Source organism: Equus quagga, chromosome 2 (genome assembly GCF_021613505.1).
Source record: "Equus quagga isolate Etosha38 chromosome 2, UCLA_HA_Equagga_1.0, whole genome shotgun sequence".
NCBI lineage: Eukaryota > Metazoa > Chordata > Mammalia > Perissodactyla > Equidae > Equus > Equus quagga.
The window spans coordinates 124,024,810-124,046,868 of NC_060268.1; the positions used below are offsets into that span (position 1 = coordinate 124,024,810).

A 22,059-nucleotide genomic window follows, 5' to 3' on the forward strand; every position below is an offset into this window, starting at 1 on the left:
GAAACATTTAGAATACAGAAAAATGTGTATCTTGGCATTGAGAATATAGTAATAACAATGAATGTCATAAATTATATGCATGGCCTATATCTGGGCGCCATCTCCTTTTTTAAACTAAGTACTTGGTGGAAGTCTCTGATGTTTATTATATCTCTCTGCTATAGGGAGGAGAGTGAAAGTGTGCTGACACTCAAGGGCCTGACTCCCACAGGGATGTTGCCTAGTGGAGTGTTGGCTGGAGGACGGCAGACCCTGCAAAGTGGTAATGATGTTATGCAACTTGCTGTGCCTCAGATGGACTGGGGCACACCTCACTCTTTTGCTAACAATACACACAGTGCATGCAGAGAATTCCTTCTGCTTTTTAGTTCCTGTCTCAGCAGCTGACACAGGCAGAATTCTATCTGATAGGTAGTGTCTGATTAATAATCTGACCATGGCAGAAAATTGATAGAGTGGGTATTCCTTTCAATTGAAAATAATGGTCGGTCTCTCAGCTTTTCATGAAATGATATGGGAGAGGCTCACATTATAATGTCTGAAATATTTATTCATTTGTCTAAAGCACCTTTTTCTTTTAAAAACCCTTTTCTTTTAAAGTTTCAGAACGTGAATCAAGGATATCCATATTACTAAAATGGAAATGTAATTCCAAGTTTCCTATTTTTTATTTTTTTAACTTATGTAATTGTATTAGACTATGCTTATATTTTCAGATACTTAATTTTAGAGTTAGCAATCTGCTTGGGCCCCAGAACATTACTTATTCACTTCACTTGCCAAAAGATTTGTGCAAGGTTTTGTACCGTGGTAAATGATGCCAAAGTTTGTTTTCTGTGGTGTTTGTCAAATGTTCTATGTATAATTGACTGTCTGTAACATGCTGTTTCCTTCCTCTGCAGATGTAGCTGCTTTCCTAAACTGTCTGTCTTTCTTTAGGTTAGCTGTATGTCTGTAAAAGTATGTTAAATTAAATTACTCTATCAGACACTTGTCTGTCTTTTGATGTAGAAGCAACTTCGTAGCACCTTGTTTTGAGGTTTGCTGCATTTGTTGCTGCACTTTGTGCATTCTGAACATGAATGTAACATTAGATATTAAGTCATTGTTATAAGGGGTTGAATTTAAATCCTGTAAGTCAAAATTGAAAGGGTGTTATTAAGTGTGCCTTTATTTTGCATGAAAATAAAAAGAATTATACGTAAAGCATTCCTGTAATCTGGCTCATTGAATATTTTACATTTTAAAAAACCTAACTTTTTTTGGCGTAAATATCTGTGTAAATACTGGGTTAACTTTTTGAAAGCCCATTACAGATTAAATAGAAGAGAGTGATGTGAATGTTATAGATTATACACAGTAACCCAAACTCTAGATTTCTTTCCCTTGTGATTGGAAAGCAAAAAATGTGATATGGAAAGCCTTAATTTATATGTTTTCTTGTAGTCACTTTTGACAGCCCTCCAAGGGTCATTGCTTTATTAAAACAGGCAGCAACAGATCTGATGTTTTCCTTAGTCATGATTAACAATTTCTTTTTGGTGTTATAATTAGAGAATTTTTTAAAACAAAAAAAATTAGGAAATTTTAATTTAAATTTTTGAATAAACTTCAATTAGATCAACTTTTCACAATTTCATTTCACTCAGTCTCTTAATAAATGCTTAAATAAATTTGAAAAGGGAATTTTTCCTGTAGACAAATAATTTCTACTTGTAGCCTATACGTGTTCTATTTTATATGTTATTGTGTTGTCTGCTACCACCACTGGTATGTGTGAAAATACAACTATGTTTTGAAATTATAGCTTCACATTTTCATTCTGAATGAGGTTTCTTTTTTTGATTTTACAAAAAACAAACTGCTTTGATTCTCTTTATGTTTCCTACCCTCCATTTTTCTTGTTATATTGTAAACATTAGAAAAGTGAACTAAAAAGAATTTCATGAAAACAAATTAAGATTTTAAACATTCAATAAAATTAGGAAAAATGTTAATAGGAAAGAATGAATTTTAATAGCTTGAAAAATGTTATCCATTTCCTGCTCTTTGTTCAGAAGAAAATAAAGAAAACCACAAGGATCTCATACTTAAATAAATCTACACTACAGTCGTCTCTCAGTTATCCTTGGATGTATTATTACTTTTACATTATATCCACAGCAGATCTTTCTTTCAGATTTCACAGTTAGCACCCGCTAGTTACATGCTTTGTTGACAGCTTGGCTCTTCTATTTATTCTTAATTTGCATGCAGCCTGAAGCTCAGTCTTCCAACTTTGAAATCACCCCCAACCACAGGAAAGGTTTGAAAGACAGCTTTACTGATGGGACTGTCTATTTCCATCATAGAGTGAGTTATTGGATGGTGCTGAGCTTAAGGGGTCTAATCTGGGAAACTAGGTAGCTCCCTAGCTCTACCAGTGATGGGTCTTGATAATATGGTTTGAGCATTTGGTTGAAGTGATTTCCCTAGCATAAGACAATCCCATTTTGAAACAAATAACTCATACAAAAGCTGTATCTGCGTGATTTTTAAAAACTTATCTAACATTTAAAATTTTAGGAGACATGTTCCCCGATGTGAATAACTGAGAGTTGAGTATTGCCAAAAGAAAGTTTTTAAATTCTAAAACCTCAGTCCTATTGTCAGAAAATAAAAATTGTCCTCTCAGTAATTTTAAAGTTAATTTATGATATTTCTCAAGTGTTTTTACAAACTGCACAACTCTCTTTGAGTAGGATTTGATATTATATTTTATGTGAGTTTGTTTTCTTCATGGAAATTTGATTGGGAGCTAGTCCTATAATGCTACCTTCACCAGGACCTATATGGGAAAATATGTGGCCATTTCTATTTTAGTAATGTCAAATTCCTCTTGATCTGTTATCCTGTGTAGTATTGAGGAACACAGTTTGAGACAGCATTATACTCAAACTTATTAAGGCCATGCCAAGATACATAATAAAACTGAAAACAAATAGAGGAAAAATAGTGCCTTTCAGATAGAATTTGCAATTATCAGATCTCTTTCTTTCCAGCTTAATGTTTAAGCCTCAAATGACCTTTCAATTCTAAGCATTCAAGCCTGACATGGTATGCAGTTTTGAGTGTGATATCTAGTTTTTATTCTGAAAAGGATAAAAGCCTTTAGAGGTCTCAGGAAAGAGCAGAGAATATAATTGACCTAGAAAATGCTTTTACACGTAGAACTAAAAGCCCATAGAATGATTTCAAAAGTATATTGTCACATTTCATAATTTGAAAAACTTATTAATAGACATTTTTTTTTCCTGAGGAAAATTAGCCCTGAGCTAACATCTGCTGCCAATCCTCCTCTTTTTGCTGAGGAAGACTGGCCCTGAGCTCACATCTGTGCCCATCTTCCTCCACTTTATATATGGGATACCTACCACAGCATGGCTTGCCAAGCCGTGCCATGTCCATACCCGGGATCCGAACCGGCGAACCCCAGGCTGCTGAAGCAGAATGTGCGCACTTAACCGCTGCGCCACCGGGCCAGTTCCATTAATAGACTTTTAAACTGTTGATACACTCAAATAGATACAAATTCTTATAGTGATACCAGTTTTATTTTTAATTTATTACCCTATATGATACAAGTTATGAAATATTTCATATAAAATCACTTCTGTTACCACAAGCTCTTTAAAACGTATTCTGATAGGCATTTTATTTTTTCCTCATTCCATTTCTAAATTATAAAGAAAATAGTTCACATTTTGAAGAATAGGAATTCCGGGGCTAATCAAGTAGAGGTGAGTCATTTATCCCATAGTTTTCTGTCTGGGCAAATTCCAAGAGTGTTTTCCAAGTGTACAGGGCTGGATTTTGTTAAATGATGATATGTACAGTGGGTATACAATAAGTATGTCTGCTTTGATTTGTGGTATAATTTAACAGTTAAGGAAAATTAATTTTTCCTTCATTCAGTGTTCATCCTACTTCTTTTGGGTCCCCAATTCACTTTACTGTCTGGTTAAGGTCAACAAACTTGTCTAATTTAGTCTACTTTAATTCCTTGATTCATCAGAGTCCTTCCACATTAACAACTGCTTTGGATAAAATTTATCATTTCTAAATCATTTGTGCTGTTAAAAAGTCATTTCAGGAATGATTATTCTATTTGGCCTTATTGTAGAAGAAGTGAAATAGAAGGGATGGGGCGTTATTGGTATAAATAATTCTGAGTGTGTGCACTTTAGATAAAGTGGAGAATTGGCATTATTATCAGGCAATATTGTCCTCTGCAATCTTTGGTCTTGGTCCTGAATGTCAGTGCCTTATACACTTTGAGCCCAGAGATGAGCCAAAGAATCTTTGACTATAAAATGTATGACTAAACATGTTGGGATTCTCTAACTGGACCAGAGACAAACTATACCAAGAATGCATTTCTCATTTATATGACCTGTATGTATGTCCATATCATGAAATAATTAGGATTTATTGCCTGTAAGAAGTTAATTCTCTCTCTTCATTCCTTTCTAGTTAGTGGATGGGCTTGAAAAGATGCTCAGTAGCCTTTCTATCTTCGCTTGAGAATGCGGGCTGTTACTACCTGAGGCAGATTTGAGTTCATGATAAACAACATAAGTGGATTTTTTTTTAGGGCTATAGATGTTAATATCTTTAGATATTTGGAACGTCAATGTTGGAATAGAAAGGAAGTACCTAGTAGACAAGAGGAGTCCTTTTAGGTTACCCACAAAGAAGAGAACTATAGAACTTTTCTACTTAGAGTAACTTACCATGTTTACTGCCCTTAAATTTCACTGTAGCCATACCAACTTTTGCAGCTTATGTTTTGCCCTATGAATTAGAAGTGACAGGAAAAGCACTGTTGACCCCTTCTAGTTTATATCTCAGGGAATCAACTGATGATGAGTATTATTTCAATTAGACATGAAGGAAAACAGTCTCCTGTTTGCTCTTCTGCCACAAATCTACCATCATAATTTCACCTTAGAGAACTTCCTTGTGATTGTGATATAATAAGCCTGTTGGAAAATTCTAAGGCCATCAAAATACTGAATTCAAGATGGGTAATTAATATTGGAGTGCATTTGCATGGGTGCTGAGGTGTTTGTGTTTACAATAGGTCTGTGTGTTCTGTGCTCTGAGCGATGTTGTCATAGTGCTGTGTGTAAACTGTGCTGTGTCAGGATTTGGGGAATTGGATGGGACTCTCTAATATGGGTAATATTTATGTTAAATTGTAAATGATGATGTAGTATGGGGTATTGTGATATTTTAAGTGATCATTGCCTTTTCTGCTGTACAATATGACCCTTCTCATCTCTCTCATTCATTTTGCATGCCTCTGCTCACTTCTGTACAGCCACAGTTGAGGCTATTGAGGCTGAAAAAGGTACGATCAGAGTCCTTGCACTGGGCAGAGATCTGTGGTGTGTGGGTGGGCATCAGAGAATGTCCTGTGGGTTTGTCTTATTCCTAGCTTGCACAGGCCATGAATTAGACTCACTGACTCATCAAGTTTAACAGTCACATTCCTCCTTTTTTTTTTTTTTTTAAATCACACGGGCTGATTTCCATAGTGACAATCTGGTTTTTTCCTTTTTCTAGTATAGTATGCAATCAGCAGTTAATGTTCCTGAATTCTTTAAAATTGTTTAGAGTACAGCATGATGTTGTGCTATGATTTACCATTTAAAGTTGCAAATAAAGATCTATTCCATATTTTGCATGATTCTATGCTATGCAGATAATTTTTTCCTAAGTGAAACCCTCTCTAAATATAGGTTTGAGTTTGTTTTTATTCATTTTCTGTAATTCACTTAAGAGTGCAGGAGCTGTCACTATGATTTTTTTTTTTGCTGCAATTTGGGATAGTGTTTGCTGATAATATTATATTTATGTATATAATGTGTTGGCTTGATATATTACACATCACTGAATGCTTTGCTGCCCCAGCCATTTATTTGGTTCACATGCACAGACTCTGAGTCCCAAGGATTGCATATATTAAAGCAAGCAGATTATAACCAGTAGTGTGGAAATTGTTTCTATGCATATTTTAATAATGGAGGATGCATCATTCCGGATGAAGTGAATGAGAAACCATAACAATTAGAGGAGAATTGCCATTTATTTTGATTTTGGTTTCCAGAGAACATGCAGTGAATAGCCAGTGAATTAAGGAAGACAACTCCTAAAATATGAAACTATAAATACTTTTTGCTGTCAGCCAAACACACATCTAACTCTGGAGGCATTTCCCACCTTTTTCAGTTCATATTGGTGGTGATGGCATGATGATACCTTGACCTCCAAGAAAGTTCTCATCTGCTAAATTTTAACTTAACTTTATGTCTTTCTCCTCCCAAGCTCTTGGAACAGATTTGTATGTCGAGGATTAACCTTATTTAGCCTCCTCACTTGCCCCTACTCTTGTTGCCGCCTTACTATGATAGTCATTGGTGATCTTAGAGTCCGAGGTAGGAGATAATTGATGTAGTAGAAGTTAGACTGAGACCCTGAGACCATTGCTTGGAGGTTGATTGTGGGGGCAAGGGAAGGTTATTTTTGTGTTTGTTTTTTTTTTAAAAGGTTATGTTAACCTTATCGTCTTTGAAGTTATCATGTTTATATTTAGGTTTAAACATTTCACATTTTAAAGGGGAAGTCTGGAATGGGGATAGGATTCAGTAAAGTAAGATTTAAATGTTGCTACATACAGCTAATTTCGTTCTTCTTAAAAATCATTAATTATGTTTTTGAAATCTCAGAAATGTTTTTCAATTACTGACTTATCAAATTTGCATTTTGTTAAGCAATACGAGGATTCTCTCCACCACATAGAATCTGCAGTTTTGAAGAGGCAAAGGGTTTGGATAGGATCAATGAGAGAATGCCACCCCGGAAAGATGCTGTACAGCAAGATGGTTTCAATTCTCTGAACACCGCACATGCCACTGAGAACCACGGGACTGGCAACCATAGTGCCCAGTGACCCACGGCTTCCCAGGGACTCTCACATCTCGGGCCCCAAATGGACAGATCACCCGAGGAGCTGGAGGGGTTGGCCAAGCTGACTGTAAATGTCACAGTCCCTCCGGAGAAACCATTGTGCTTTTGAGACCCCGGCCCCTTCCTAGATGGAGGCTTGAGGGCCCTGGGACATGTTGTGCTATCTGATAAGACTGGGTCATCGCTGCCAATGTGGAGAGCAGTGAGCAAGGGGCTTGGGGCAATTTCCAGTGGAGGGCAACTACACCTCCATTTATGCTTGTGGTTCACACATTTAAGTTTACAAATGAGATTTCTTTTTCCCCTCGGTAGAATTAGATTTTGTTTTTCAACCCTGACTTCAAATGCAATCGTAGTAGCTCATGTGGACATTTTCCCCCCATGAAATGTCTTTAAAGGATGAATTAGCATGGTCTTAAAATACATTTCTGAGGTTACTAAGCTGTATTTTGAGTTATGGGCAAAATGCTGAGAAACCCAGTTGGCATTTATACAAAATGCTGATGTCAGGTTTATAGTTCTTAAATGTGGCTAATTCTGTAATATAGTCTTGGTATTTTTGAATTATGAATGCATAACCTATTTCTAGGCAGACTCTCTTACTTGAACACAAATCCAAAAACCAATTTAGAATCTTTTTTTGCCCACATCTTTTGAGATTTACACCCCAGAGATTTAAGAAGAAAACCTCTAAATTTCAAAATTATAAAGAATTACAGAATTAATCATTTAAGGTACTTTAAAAGAAGTTTGTACATTGTCAAAGTAAATTTTAATTCAAATCATGTCTGTAAAACTTGACGTATTTTGTGTATGCATGTTTTCATTTTGAAAATATTTAATATATAGACCTATGATGTACAGGTACGACATGTATAGGTTACCTAGATGTTATGAGAAATTTTAGTTTATTGTGAGTACTCAAGTTGCTTCAATAGCCACCAGGGTGATTTGCTGCTGGCTTTCTATCATTTTTATGTTTCGATGCAAAGGAAATTTTAAAATGTTCTGGAAGTGTTTTTGGTTAAGCAGTGCAGCATAGAACCAATGGTTCTGTTCAATCATTCAAATGTTAGTGGAAGCATAAAAGTCAAGACTGCATGTTGAACATTTTCTTTTGATAGTTACAGAACTGCTTGGTTAAACTAAATGGAATCATGTGCTAATTTTTCACAATTATTGATCTGTATTGATTACCACTGTAGTTTGGTATTTCCCTTTACTTTGGTGGCCTGCTTCCCTCATGCCCTGGAATACAACTCAGAGCTCCAGGCAGCGGAACCATCTATTGTTTTGTTTGCCAGAAAGTGCACCCTGTATGGTCTCCTGTCTAAGTTGGAAATATTATGCATGTGCAGGACTATTCAAATATTTTATAAACAGTAGCACACAATAAATTCCATGCATGGGCCGCTGCTCCTATCTCTGTCTTGGGTTTTATTTGGAAGATGTAGTCTAACTGGACCTTCTTATGCAAATCAGAAAATCCTGTTGATGGAACTGGGATACATCCTTCAGAGAAGATTACCTCATGGATAGTTCATGGTAATTTGATGAATTAAATTCTTTTATTTTTTTTCCTCCCAAAGCCCCAGTACGTAGTTGCGTATTCTGGTTGTAAGTCCTGCTAGTTCTTCTTTGTGAGCTGCTGCCACACCATGGCTACTGATAGATGAGTGGTGTGGTTCCACACCTGGGAACCAAACCTGGGCTGCTGAAGCAGTGAGAGTGAGCAGCTTTAACCACTAGGCCATCAGGACTGGCTCGATGAATTAAATTCTTCTAAATTTTGCACCTTTTTTTCTAACTTTCGTCGCACTTCTTTTAGATGAGCATTGGTAACTGAGCATGAGAGAACTTTGGATGCCTATTATAGTCCTCCTAAATTGAATAATTAAAATCACTGTTTCACTTAAGTTTTAATTGAAAGAAAATGTTTTGGCTAGAATTTTGTTACTCAGCAACAAGATGTTAGCTCAGCAACAATCTTCCTCAAGCAAAAAGAGAAAGATTGGCAATGGATGTTAACTCAGGGCCAGTCTTCCTCACACATACACAAAAAAGATTCTTCTTAATGTTATTGTTTTATGAAAACTATGCATCTCTAAATTAAGAGTTTAGTATATCAGGTACCAGGAACTTCTTTACCTCTTAGGTCCTTCACTGGAGTTGTATAATGTTTGTGGGAATCATGGGCAAACTTAAAGCATCATTGGCAAACTAGAAGAATTATGAGTTGATGGTAAAGTTTAAAAAGAAGTAAAAGAAAGGAACGGAACTCAGAAAAAGTGGCACATGTGAAGGGTGGTAGCAGTGCCTCATAGACCGCTTCCTCCTTGTTGAATAGAAACCTCTTTGTAGGCTTTCTTCATAACTGGTTTCGCAATCAACTATAAAAGTATTTTTTAAGGTTTTTTTTCAGTGTAACTCATGATGAATGCAAATTGTGAGAAGTTCAGATCTTTCTAAATTGTAAATTTAAATGTCTACCAGACAAGTAGTAGTGATGGGAAAATGTAAATTAATATTCAGTATCAAATTTTTTTCTATGTATTATCTCCTCTTATATTCAAAGGTGACACTCTTCAGTTAGAAAAGATAATCTCTGACTTCTTATACCTTCTGCAGTTCAGCCATTATTAACAGAAATCATAACCTTTACATGTTCTGCCAGTTAAATTTGAAATTGGCGTGAAGCCTTTGCTTAAATGAATCACCCCTATTTTATTCAGGAATTTTGTCTGTTGCAAGTGATTTTCCTTTGTCCACAGCTATTCTACATAATGTTATCTAATGTTTTGTTGCATCCTTAACACTTTCCTTTCACCTTCCCTGCTTGTAGCTTGTGCTTTCTACAATTTGGGGTTCCTTTGAAATCCATTCTCTGCATCTGTTCATATGTAGATTTGATTTGTCACATTCCAGGACCTCTTTGCAAGTGGTTCTGTTCCCCAGTTTGATGATGTTCACAGAAGCAGGTAAGTGACATAGCTGGGGCCCGATGTAAGCAAAAAGTCAGGTCTTGCAGCCATATGGAACCACTACCCTAACAACTTCTGATAGGTTCTGGAGCTTGACAGTTCTAAGTGAAAAGGAGCCTGGAATGTGGATGGATCACATCTATTACAGAAGAAATGAGAAGGTGTTTGGGTTGATTCTTTTCTATTTTCTGTTCCTAGAAATAGTATGCATTTTTAGTCCTTAATATTTTGGTCTTGCTTACTTTAATATTCCAGAAATATTTATTCCTCTTTTGAAATACACAAACAAGTGGAGTGCCCCTGATTATAATGACTCAGAAAGTATCTTGCTCTCCTTTCAGGGAAAGTGAAATTTACAAATTAATTCTGGATGTTTCCCCTAAAATTGATTTCCTTCTATACCATTAAGTAACCATTTCTATTTTCCTTTCCTGGTTATTATATTTGTGCTTAAGCCTAGATTGGTCATTGTTGAGTTGTGTTTGAGCAGTGTTTGTTATGCTAAAAAGGACTTTGAGCTTGGGGGAACTCATCCTGGGTCTAGATTGACATCCAGAACTCCAGGGGTTCCTGTTCCTCTGAGCTAGTGCCTACTCTTCCCAACCAAATACCAAATACTGACTTCTAAACTAATCCCAAGGGTTTTTTCCTGATGCTCTGGCCTGAAAATAGAAATACTGCCTTAATGAGAGGGGTTCAGGAAACAGTAGGCTTCATTTTTCCTCAGCCTGCCTGGTCTTGGGTGCGTTCAGGAGTGTTGAGAGAGTTCTGAGCCTTCCTGGCGGAGAAGGAAGGTCAGAAAGAGACAAGTTCCACAGGCAGGGGGCCAGGTCCCTACTTGCCTCGTTAGGGAGAATTCAGCGTCGTCTGTCTGGTTGGCAGGGCACACCTAATGACAGAGACTCAGCATTTCAGCAGTTTACAAAGGAAAGTGATATGAAAGGACAGCTGCAAGTCAGCCACAACCTAGACCTGAGAAGGTCAAGCATTCACTTCACTTGGAAGAACGAGCAGGAAGGAAGCCGAGGGCTTAGCAGGGTAAGTTACTTTTCCATCATTCGTCTGCTTGCTTAGTTTATAGTTGAGTAAAGCATTTATCACCCTAGGGAGTGTTAATCACTGATTAAGCAGCTGAATGTGCTCGTAATAGCAATGTTCCTAATATATTTCTCCTTTTCTCTTTCTCTTTCCCAACCCCTTTTGAGAATCCCCAATGACTAACTTCGCTTCACCTTCTCTTCCCCACCTCCCCAAAGATGTTTTGTGTTTGCTGGTGAGTTAGAGAAAATTAGATGGACCTTCCTGATCTGGAGATGGTGAGAAGATGACTGTGGTTTAGGTGAAACTTGAGGCTTTTGGTGGTAAGGAGGAAGAAATATGAGAGACCCAGGTCTGGGACTAGGCTAATATTTTAGGGAATTTGGAGATGAAGGATAAGAATTTTTCTAGGCATCCAGTTCATGTCTCCTCTCCTCTCCAGTCCTTGGTGTTGGTGTTCTCTGTCTTAGTCACTGGAAATGGTTAGAAAAAAGTTAAAGCGATTCCCTTTCGAGGTGGGGTAGACTCTGAACTCTGGAAAATTCTGAAAGTTTTCTAATTCTTTCCAACTTCTCCCTTGTCCCGTCAGTTTTTTGCCTTTGTATCTCTTCAGTTTCCCATGCCCCACCCCTGCCTTGAATTTAGAGGATCTTGGGGCTCACTGCAGGAAAGTTAGGACCAGGGAACCTGCCTCTGGGCCTGGGGTATACAAAGTCAGACATGAGCCTGATGATATATGTAGATGCAAATGCAAAGACCTGGCTCCTCATTCCCACCTTCTTACCTTACTGTCAGAAATTTAGTTCATTTGTATTGTGAGCTTGCTGTAGACACAAGAAACTATGACATCAGAGATTTTACCAGCACTACTCGTCTCCAAGCTGTGTGATCTGTTGAATTTTAGCGAGTTGAACCAGCCCCCAGAGAGCCAAGAGTTAATCTTCCCTTGGAGGAAGACCTCTCTTTGGAAAGGCAGCTAAGTGAGGCAGTACCTTTCTGGTCTTAATTGGCTTCCATTACAGCATAAAGGCTTTTGGTTAAACATCAGGAAGATATTTATTGTTACATCTGGTCAAGACTCTTGAGTTGTCTTGAATCCGGATACTTTTCCTCCATACCTAAAAAGAAAAGATGAGTCCATTCTTTCAGTTTAAGAAGGTCTTATCTTGCCTGAGGGAGCTGGGTAGACAGAGCAGATAAATGCTGCTTCTAGAATCGCAGTGATTCTGGAAATGTGATGAGAATGTATGGTGTCAGGTCAGTTTTAGGAAAAGGAGTCCTAAGGTGTGAAGGCACCCTTTAATAAAGAGACATGACCCTTAAATCCTAAAATAATCTACTGACTTTAGGTCTAATTTCTTCTTTATTGGTGGGAACATAAAAGATATGGTATGCAGATGAGCTTAGCTATCTCTGTTCTGCGGGCTCCGAAACCATCCATTCATCTGTGGGACAAGGGGAGAGATTAAAGGGGTAGAATGAAAGGATAAGGAGAAAGAAAGTATAAAGGAAAATATAAATTAGTTCCTCCATTAACCTGAGCACAGGGATTTGCAAGAGCCATGGTATAAAATAATAGATATTAGCTGGATGATTCTTGCAGGTTTTTTCCTAACAGATCTGGTCCAGAAGGATTAAATATCAGACTATTTTTGTAACAAAACATGATCCCTGATTTGAACTTTTTAATAGTTAACTTCATTCACAGTAAAACCAACCACTGTCAGCATTTTTATCCTCTGTCATTTACCTATCCCTGGAGGCAGTTAAGCTGGGGGTTAATTTTTTAGCTTTTCAGTCTCTATTGGTACCTTCTTTCTTTCCTTTGTTTCAACTGAAGGAAAATTAACATAAAATTAATCCTTTTAAGTAGGCAATTAAATGATATTTGTTACATTCACATTGTTGTGCAGCCACCACGTCTATCTAGTTTCAAAACATTCTCATCACCCCAGAAGAAAATCCCATAACCATTAAGCAGTTATTCTCCATTCCCCCTTCCACCCAGCCCCATGAATCTGTTTTCTGTCTCTGGATTTACCTATTCTCAATATTTCATCTAAATGGAATCATATAATGTGACCTTTTGTGTCTGGCTTCTTTCACTTAGCATAATGTTTTTGAGGTTCATCCACGTTGTAGTGTATCTCAGTACTTTATTTCTTTTTATGGCTGAATAATTACATTATATATATATATTTTTTTATTTGTTTATTACTTCATCTGTTGATGGACCTTTGGGTTGTTTCTACCTTTTGGCTCTTGTGAATAGTACTGCTAATGAACATTTGTTTTAAGCATTTGTTTGGGTACCTGTTTTCAGTTATTTTGAGTCTATACCTAAGAGTGAAATTGCTAGGTCTTATGGTAATTCTACATTTAACTTTTTGTGGAACCAGTATACTGTTTTCCATAGCAGCTGTACCATTTTACATTCCTACATCAGTACCTGAAGGTTCCAGTTTTTCCACAATCTTGTCAACACTTGTTATTTTCTGTTTTTTTAATTATGGCCATCCTAATGGATGTGAAGTGGTATCTCATGGCTTTGATGTGCATTTTCCTAATGCTTAGTGATGTTGAGCATCTTTTCATGTGCTTATTGACAATTTGTCTATATTCTTTGGAGAAATATTTAAGTTCTTTGCTCATTTTTTAATTGGGTGGTTTGTTGTTGAGTTGTAGGAGTACTTCACATATTCGATGTTATTAATCTCTTAACAGATATGATTTGCAAGTATTTTCTCCCATTCTGTGGGTTGCCATTTCACGCTGTCCTTTAGGGCACAAAATTTTTTGATTTTGATGTAATCCAATTTATCTATTTTCTCTTTTGTTGCCTGTGCTTTTGGTGTCATATCCAAGAAATTGCCAAATCCAATTGGCAGCTTTTCCCCTATGTGTTCCTCTAAGACTTTATAGTTTTAGCTCTTACATTTAGGTCTTTAGACTTAATAATCATACCCAAACCATTCTATTTCATTAATTCCCAGAATGTTCCCAACTACATTTCTTTTTTTCTTTTTTTTTTGAGGAAGATCAGCTCTGAGCTAACCACTGCCAATCTTCCTCTTTTTGCTGAGGAAGACCGGCCCTGAGCTAACATCCATGCTTATCTTCCTCTACTTTATACATGAGACGCCTACCACAGCATGGCTTTTTGCCAAGCGATGCCATGTCTACACCAGGGATCTGAACCGGTGAACCCTGGGCTGCCGAGAAGCGGAACATGGGAACTTAACTGCTGCGCCACCGGGCTGGCCCCCCAACTACATTTCTATTCTCATGCTCTTCTCTGTGCTTAGAATTCCTTTTTCCTTATCTTTATGTATTCAAAAGTATTAGCATCTTTCATGGTCTATTCCTACTGCTTCCTGCTTGATAAAGTCTTCCTGTAGCTCACCAACTAAAGAGACTCTCTTCTTCTGATCTTTCATTAGTGTTTCAGTTTCACTTTTCTTATAGGATTTATATACTACCTTCTATTATAATTTATAATTTTTATAATTTTTTTATTTGTAATTTTAATTCCTCTATAAGACATTTAGATGTTAAGTATATTTTTCATATTTGTTTCCATTGTAGTATTTTGCAAATGATTTTATCTGTTTATCAATAAATATTTGTTGAATGAATGTATGTTTTTATTGTTTCCAATATCGTCCCTTTTGTTTACTCAGTCCTTGTGGAAAGAATGGGAGAAGTCAAGCCAGGGAAGGAGGACATCATAGAGTTCCTGCTAGGTAGTGGGTGCGTGTGGGCTTAGTTCTACTTCAAAACTCACTACTTTAGGAAATTTTCCTCATAATTTGCATAACTTGCTTTGACTATGCAACTCAGCATTGTGGTGCTCATTTTGTCTTGCATTTAATTTCTACTTCTTGGTTTATTGCTTATAAATGTGACGATAGGTCTTTTAAAATGAATGTTTTACTTCCCCAATTAGATTAGATTGACTAATTCTCCAACTAGATGGTAGTTTTGGACAGCCAAAACTTCTGTTGCTTTTTCTTCTCTTTCAAGTTGATTTTTAAAATACACTAATAATATGTGAATCTATTCTTTGTATAAAAAAGTCAGACATTACAGATAAATCTAAAGTCCACTTTAATCAACCCAGTTCTCATCCCAGTGCCTCTTCCTCTCCTCAGAGTTAATCACTGTTATTGGTTTTATATGGTCCCTACAGACCTTTTTATATGCATTTATTTACTTATATATTTATATTATATATGGAACTTCATATGTAACACATATATGTATAATTATATATAATTATTCCTCACTATTTTTCACAACTGCCTGTGGTGATCAATTCTAGTCAGTAGATACTAAATAAATCTTACTGATACTGGGATCTGAGAGACTGGAATGAGAAGTAAAAGGTCAAACATATGAAAACACATATCCAGCTTGTGAAATTCCATTCCATATCTGTTCTACATATAGTCCCCAGATATCAGTGGACAGGCCATGGCTCCACGGTCCCGGCGACGAAGGCACAAGAAACCTCCCTCATCAGTGACTCCCATGGTTGTGACCCCACCCACAGTTGTGACCTCTGTGCCTGTGACCCTCTCAAAACCTGGCCCTAGCATTGATGCACTTGGCTTCTTCTCCTTGGAGAATAATGTTCCTGGCCTATCGCAGCTGATCCTTCAAAAGCTGAACATGAAAAGCTATGAAGAATACAAGTGAGTGACTAGCTCTATGAGAGAGTGATATATTATCTCCGGTAGAAGTGATTTCAGAAGGTAGAGAGGGAGTAACTTGGAGAATATACAAATGAGGGGTTCTTGGAGTGAGGGATTTTCTCATCCTAACTTTTGCTAGTTTTATTACTATAGAAGAAATATAATTTGCTTAAGTGAGAAATGATGGGAGTAGGTTACATGGGAGTAGGTAGAAATATATAGGAGGCAAGGTAGGGTTCATGAGAGATTTTGGAGATATTCTTTTTCCTATTATCACTCCTTCTCCATGCTGTCTTTTGCAGGTTGGTGGTAGATGGGGGTACTCCTGTGTCAGGCTTTGGATTTCGATGCCCTCAAGAAATGTTCCAGAAGATGGAGGACACATTCCGATTCTGTGCTTACTGTAGAGCACTCCCTAGTGGCCTCTCAGACTCCAAGGTCCTCCGGCAATGCAAGAGGTGACTAGTTGGGGGCTAATAGGGGAGATATCCAGAAATGATCCTGTTCTAAGACCTCATTGCTGGAGGAAAGTTCTTAGAGTTTTCAGAATAACTTAAGGCCAACTCCTCATTTTGTGTGATTCAGGCCACAGAGAGATTAGAAAAGGGTTGGGCTCCTCATTTTTCATGTTATGGAAAGGTCAGACAGAGACCACAGTACAATCTTCTCTACCTCCCTCCTCTTGAGTACTCCACGGGTAAAAGCATATCTATTCTAGGGAGGTTGGGGTTGAGCCATACCTGTGATAAGAGGGCAGCTACAAACTCCTGATTTTATTGTTGTTGTTGTTGTTTTTTCCGTCAGGGATGTAAAAAGTGAGTTGTTCCAGAAAGAGACTGAGTTGTCACTCTGACCCAAGAGGATAATTACATTCCCAGTCTCTATTGCGTCACCTACCCAATAATAGTCCCCAAATTTGGTGCATCAGCTATTACTCCTCTCCCTACCTTCCTTACTCAGTGATCTTTCTTCCTAGGTGCAGGAATATTAATTCCCTCCCAAAGACTCTCCCAATCACCTTTGAGGTATAGGAACATTATTTCTGGGACTCATTCTCTCAGGTGCAGAAATGTCTATTACTGTGGTCCAGAGTGCCAGAGGTCAGACCAGCCAGCACACAGGAGGGTTTGTCAAGAGCTGCGTCTTGTAGCTGTGGATCGTCTCATGGAATGGCTTTTGGTCACAGGTGGAGTGGTGGTTTTGGGGAACTTTGTCATAATGGTCATAGTTAGTCATACTAGGGGAAAGATGGGAAAGCATGTTGTTATGAGGAACTGGGTAGGGCAGGGGAGTGGGGCACTCCTGGTCACACGTTGGGAGAGTGGACATGGAGGGAATATTGAAGCCAGGGAAGGATTAGGTCACTACTTATTCTTTCTTTCCTGCAGGTGATTTTGTCCTACCCTCAGGACCTTGGCCATGGCTGGCTGAAGTTGTACAGGGCTGGGACACCTGGTTTTCTATGCGGCATTTACAACTAGATGCTACACTGGATGCTGTGCTACGTGGTCATGCCATGACCACCCTCTGGGCCAGTGTAGGACGGCCAAGGCCAGACCCAGATGTCCTGCAGAGCTCTTTGAAGCGGCTGCTGACAGATGCCCTGTCACGGCCCTTGACACTGGGCCTTGGGCTTCGGGCCTTGGGGATAGATGTTAGGAAGATTGGGGGAAGCACAGTGCATGTGGTTGGTGCTTCCCATGTGGAGACATTCCTCACTCGCCCTGGGGACTATGATGAGCTTAGCTACATGTTTCCTGGACACCTTGGCCTCCATGTAATCATGGTGGGTGTAGACATAGCTGCTGGCTTTTTACAGAGCACCTCAACTTCACCCTTGGAACCTGGCACAGTTCAGCTTAGTGGCCATAAGGGCCTCTATCATGACTTCTGGGAGGAGCAGGTAGAGACTGGGCAGATAGCCCGTCCAGATTTGGTGGTGGCATTCCATCCAGGTAAGAGGCATTGGTTCAAGGGAACACTGGGTGGCTTCTCTGGGAATTTTCTGTCCTGACTCTTGCGTCTTCTATCTTTGGAACCTCATTCATTTGGTCATGTAAAACAATATAACGATGACCTTGGTTGGTCATTAGCCATATGTGCTACACCTATGTTCAGAATTTTCCATTGAAGAACCTGGGGTGGGTGATGGTGGTAAACAAGGTGAGGAGTGGGGTGGACACAAAGAAGTATCTTGCTTAGGGTCTACCTAAGCCTTTCCTCTCTCTATTCCCATTGCCATTTTTGTTCCATAGGTTTCCATGCTTCCCCAGACTTGATGGAGGCTTGGCTGCCCACCCTCCTGCTACTTCGTGATTATGAGATCCCTACGTTGATTACTGTTTACAGGTTTTGACCTCTTCCTATTTGTGATACCTCCCTGATTCACTCACACCTATCTTTATATAGATGAGCTTATTTCTCTCCCCTTTGCTCATCTGCCTTCTGGTGAGGATTTTCTTCCTTCTCCTAGTTGACTTTCTCATCCCCTTGGAACAAAGTACTGTGCTAGTTAATTGGATAATTAGTGAGACATTTGGAAGGGAGGGTTAGCTCTTGCCTAGTCTAGCCTGAGGTAGTTTTTGGGATCGCTGAGTTTAGAAATGTCAAGTTCTGAGCAGTTTCTCTCCTCACTCTCTCATAATCAGCAGGCCAATTTTTCTTATCTGTCTCTTATAGCCATCAGGAGTTGGCAGCCTCTTTGCAGATTCTAGTGGACCTGGATACACACATCACTGCCTATGGAGCTAACCCTTTTGCATCTCTCAAACCTGAACAGGTCTATTCCAATCCCAACAAGCAGCCCGTATACTGCAGTGCCTACTATATCATGTTTCTTGGAAGCTCCTGCCAGCTGGATAAAAGGCAATTGGAAGAGAAAGTAGATGGTGGGGTTTAAATAGCTTAACCAGATCCTGACTGGATGTCTAGAAAATGGAGAGATTGTGATGAAATTACCCTGCTGATGCCAGGTTGTTGCCAACTTTGAAACCCACTATTTTCTAAACCTTTTCACTTGTCCAGGTAAAGATTCTAAGCTGAATGGGAGCTCCTGTATTATGTGACTCATTTCTAAGAAGTTAGCCACAAGTGCCTTCTAGAGACAGGATTCTAGATTTATTGCATGGCAAGAGGCCCTGATGTCAGTCTTTCCAAAGCATAGAGTTCTAACTGTTTCCTTTATGAGAAAGTTATACCTTTTGACTTGAACCAGATGGCACCAAGGAGAAGAATAGCACCTTATTCTTCTGAAAAAGACTTTCTTCTTATCCAGCAGTTTGGGCTAAAAAATGGAGAAGTGTTAATGACTTGAAGTGGTGTGAGAATGGGCAAGTCAGAGAAATGGTTGGGAACAGGGAGGAGGTTGTGAGGATTGGCACACTGTTCTATTTCCTGGCTTTTTTGAAATAAATGTCTCAATTTCCTATTTTCTCCTGGGGACTTCTGACCCTAGAGCAGCTTTTTGTCCTGGTGTTGTATTTTAGATATCCCAGGGTATATCAGACTTGACTTTACTATACTGGAGTTACTTGTTATCACCTGATCTATACTGCAGTAAGCTCAATTTGGGGCTGCTTAAGTCACTTTTTTTATCTTATTTCCTATTCACTGGCATGTATTACTTGTCTACACACAACACCTGAAGATTGAAAGATTCTCTCTTGCCAAAGGAGTGGTAAACATCAGCTCTCTGTTTGGGCCTCCACTTTACCATACCCTATTTCACGTCATCCTTCTTTTGTCATAGTCTCAGGATTAGGATATTCCCTAGGTATTCTTTCCTGCAACCTTCCATGACCTCAAGCCTCCACCTCCAACCCTAATACATATATACATTCTTATTGCCCACTCTGATAGGGATAATGTTAGAATTCATTTATTCATTCAAGACAGTTAGTACCTACTATGTCAAAGGTACTGTATTAGGGCTTTGAGGAGATACAAAGGTGAATAAGATATGGTCCTTATTCTTAACCTAGGAGGAGAAATAATATGTATACATAGTTACCTTTATTACAAGATGTAATGTGGAATAAGAACCATGAGAGAGGCTTGTAGTACTAAGGGAATAGCGTGAAAAGAGAGATCACTTTGCTAAGTGATGGTGAAGGTTTTGTGAGTTAGAATTTTATGCAACAGATGGAGGGCAGAGCATTTCAGATGGAAAGAACAACAGGAGCAGAAGTTCAGAGGCAGAAAAGCATGGAAATACTTTAGAGTACATTGGGGGATTAGTATAAATTAAGTCTGAAACGTAGATTGGGACCAGATTATAGAAGAAGCATAGCCTACTGGTTACCTTTAGATTTATATAGTTCTGAATATGAATCCTAGGACAACCACCAAATATTTTTGTGCCCATAGGAAAGCTAAACTTCTCCAAGTTTCCTCATCTGTAAAATGTGAATAATGCCTAGTACCCAGAGATACATTAAGCATTAAATGAGAATGTTTGCAAAGTGGGAGGACTGACACATCCCAATTTCAAAATTTACTACAAAGCAACAGTAATCAAGACAATGTGGTACTGGCATAGGATAGACATATAGATCAATGAAATAGAATTGAGAATCAAGAAATAAATCCTTACATTTATGGTCATTTGATCTTCGACAAGTGTGCCAAAACATTTCAATGGGAAAAGAACAGACTTTTCAACAGATGCTGCTGGGACAACTGGATATCCACATGCAAATGAATAAAGGTGGACTCTCACCTCATACAATACACAAAAATTAACTCAAAATGTATCAAATACCTAACAAGCTAAAACTATACACTCTTAGAGGAAAACATAAGGGTAAATCTTAATGAAGTTGGATTGGGCAATGGTTTCTTAGATATGATACCAAAAGCATAAGCAACCAAAATAAAAACAGGTAAATTAGACTTTATCAAAAAAAATTGGGGGCTAGCCTCGTGGCTGAGTGGTTAAGTTCGCACGCTCTGCTTCTGTGGCCCAGGGTTTTGCAGGTTCGGATCCTAGGTGCGGACATGGCACCACTCATCAAGCCATGCTGAGGCAGCGTCCCACGTGCCACAACTAGAAGGACTCACAACTAAAAATACACAATTATGTACCGGGGGCTTTGGGAAGAAAAAGGAAAAATAAAATCTTTTAAAAAAAATTTAAAAGCTTTGTGCTTCAAAGGACATCATCAAGAAAGTGAAAAGAATGGGAGAAAATATTCATAAATCATATATCTGATAAGGGACTTGTATCCAGAATATATGTAAAGAACTGTTACAACTCAATAAAAAAAAGGAACAATAACCCAATTTAAAAAATGGGCAAAGGATTGAATAGATGTTTCTCCAAAGAAGATATACAATTGATCAATAAGCACATGAAAAGATGCTCAACATCATTAGTCATCAGGAAATACAAATCAAAACTATAGTGAAATAGCATTTCACCCACTAGCATGACAATAGTCAAAAAGATAATAACAGATGTTAATGAGGATGTAGAGAAATTGCAACCCTCCATACACTGCTAGTGGGGACATAGAGTGGTACAACTATTTTGGAAAACAGTCTAGCATTTCCTCAAGAAGTTAAACATTGAGTTACCCATTTGATCCAGAGATTCTAGTCCTCAGTATGTACCCATGAGAAATGAGAATATGTACACACATATTTATAGCAGAATTATTTCTAATAGCCAAAAGGTAAAAAAAAAAAAACAAAAACCAATGTCCATCAACTTGATGGATAGACAAAATGTGGTATATCCACTGTAATGAAATATTTGGTCATAAAAAGGAATGAAGTAGTGATTCATGCTACAACATGGGTGAACCTTGAAAACATGTTCACCTATGTTCATGTTAAGTGAAAGAAGCCAGTCACAAAAGACCACATATTGTATAAGTGCACTTACATGAAATGTCCAGAATAAGCAAATCTATGGCGACAGAAAGTAGATTAGTAGCAGCATAATGATGAGGAGGGTGAAGGTTTTGGGGGTGATGGCTTAATGGTATGGGCTTTATTTTTGGGGTGATGTTCTAAAATTGATTGTGGTGATGGTACATCTCTGTGAATGTATTAGAAACCATTGAATTGTACACTTTGTATGAGTGGATTATATCAATAAAGCTATTGCCAAAAAAATTTTTTCAATCTTAAGAGAACATATAAAATGAGAATATTAATTGCTTAACATACTGCCTAGCACATAGTATGTACTTAATAAATGGTAGCTGTTATTGAATACATACCACTTTGAATTTTACTTAGCAACATAAACAGATGGAACTGGCAGTACTGTGTAAGATGGTTTGATGATGGAAAAATAGTTGGGACGCTATTGTCATGGTTCAGGCATGATA

General features: G+C 38.1%; 2 protein-coding genes across 9 annotated transcripts in view; both read left to right on the forward strand.

Moving 5' to 3' along the window:
- Nucleotides 1-8,433, forward strand: part of PPP3CB (protein phosphatase 3 catalytic subunit beta) — a 42,968-nt gene extending 34,535 nt beyond the window's left edge. For 4 of the 8 annotated variants that reach the window (XM_046652934.1, XM_046652935.1, XM_046652936.1 and 1 more), the window contains 3 exons: nt 165-262; nt 5,363-5,392; nt 6,816-8,433. In XM_046652934.1, the coding sequence (XP_046508890.1) occupies nt 165-262; nt 5,363-5,392; nt 6,816-6,994 (307 nt within the window). In that variant the 3' untranslated portion in view covers nt 6,995-8,433. Of the gene's footprint in view, nt 1-164; nt 3,351-5,362; nt 5,393-6,815 lie in introns of those variants that run through there. The other 4 variants (XM_046652938.1, XM_046652939.1, XM_046652940.1 and 1 more) reach the window with 2 other exon arrangements.
- Nucleotides 8,434-8,742: 309 nt separating this feature from the next.
- Nucleotides 8,743-20,646, forward strand: MSS51 (MSS51 mitochondrial translational activator). Its single transcript, XM_046655155.1, has 7 exons — nt 8,743-11,030; nt 15,480-15,724; nt 16,027-16,182; nt 16,786-16,910; nt 17,113-17,679; nt 17,980-18,073; nt 18,404-20,646. The coding sequence occupies exons 1-7, from the start codon at nt 10,929-10,931 to the stop codon at nt 18,621-18,623; spliced, it is 1,509 nt and encodes a 502-aa protein (XP_046511111.1). The 5' UTR covers nt 8,743-10,928; the 3' UTR covers nt 18,624-20,646.
- Nucleotides 20,647-22,059: the final 1,413 nt, after the last annotated feature.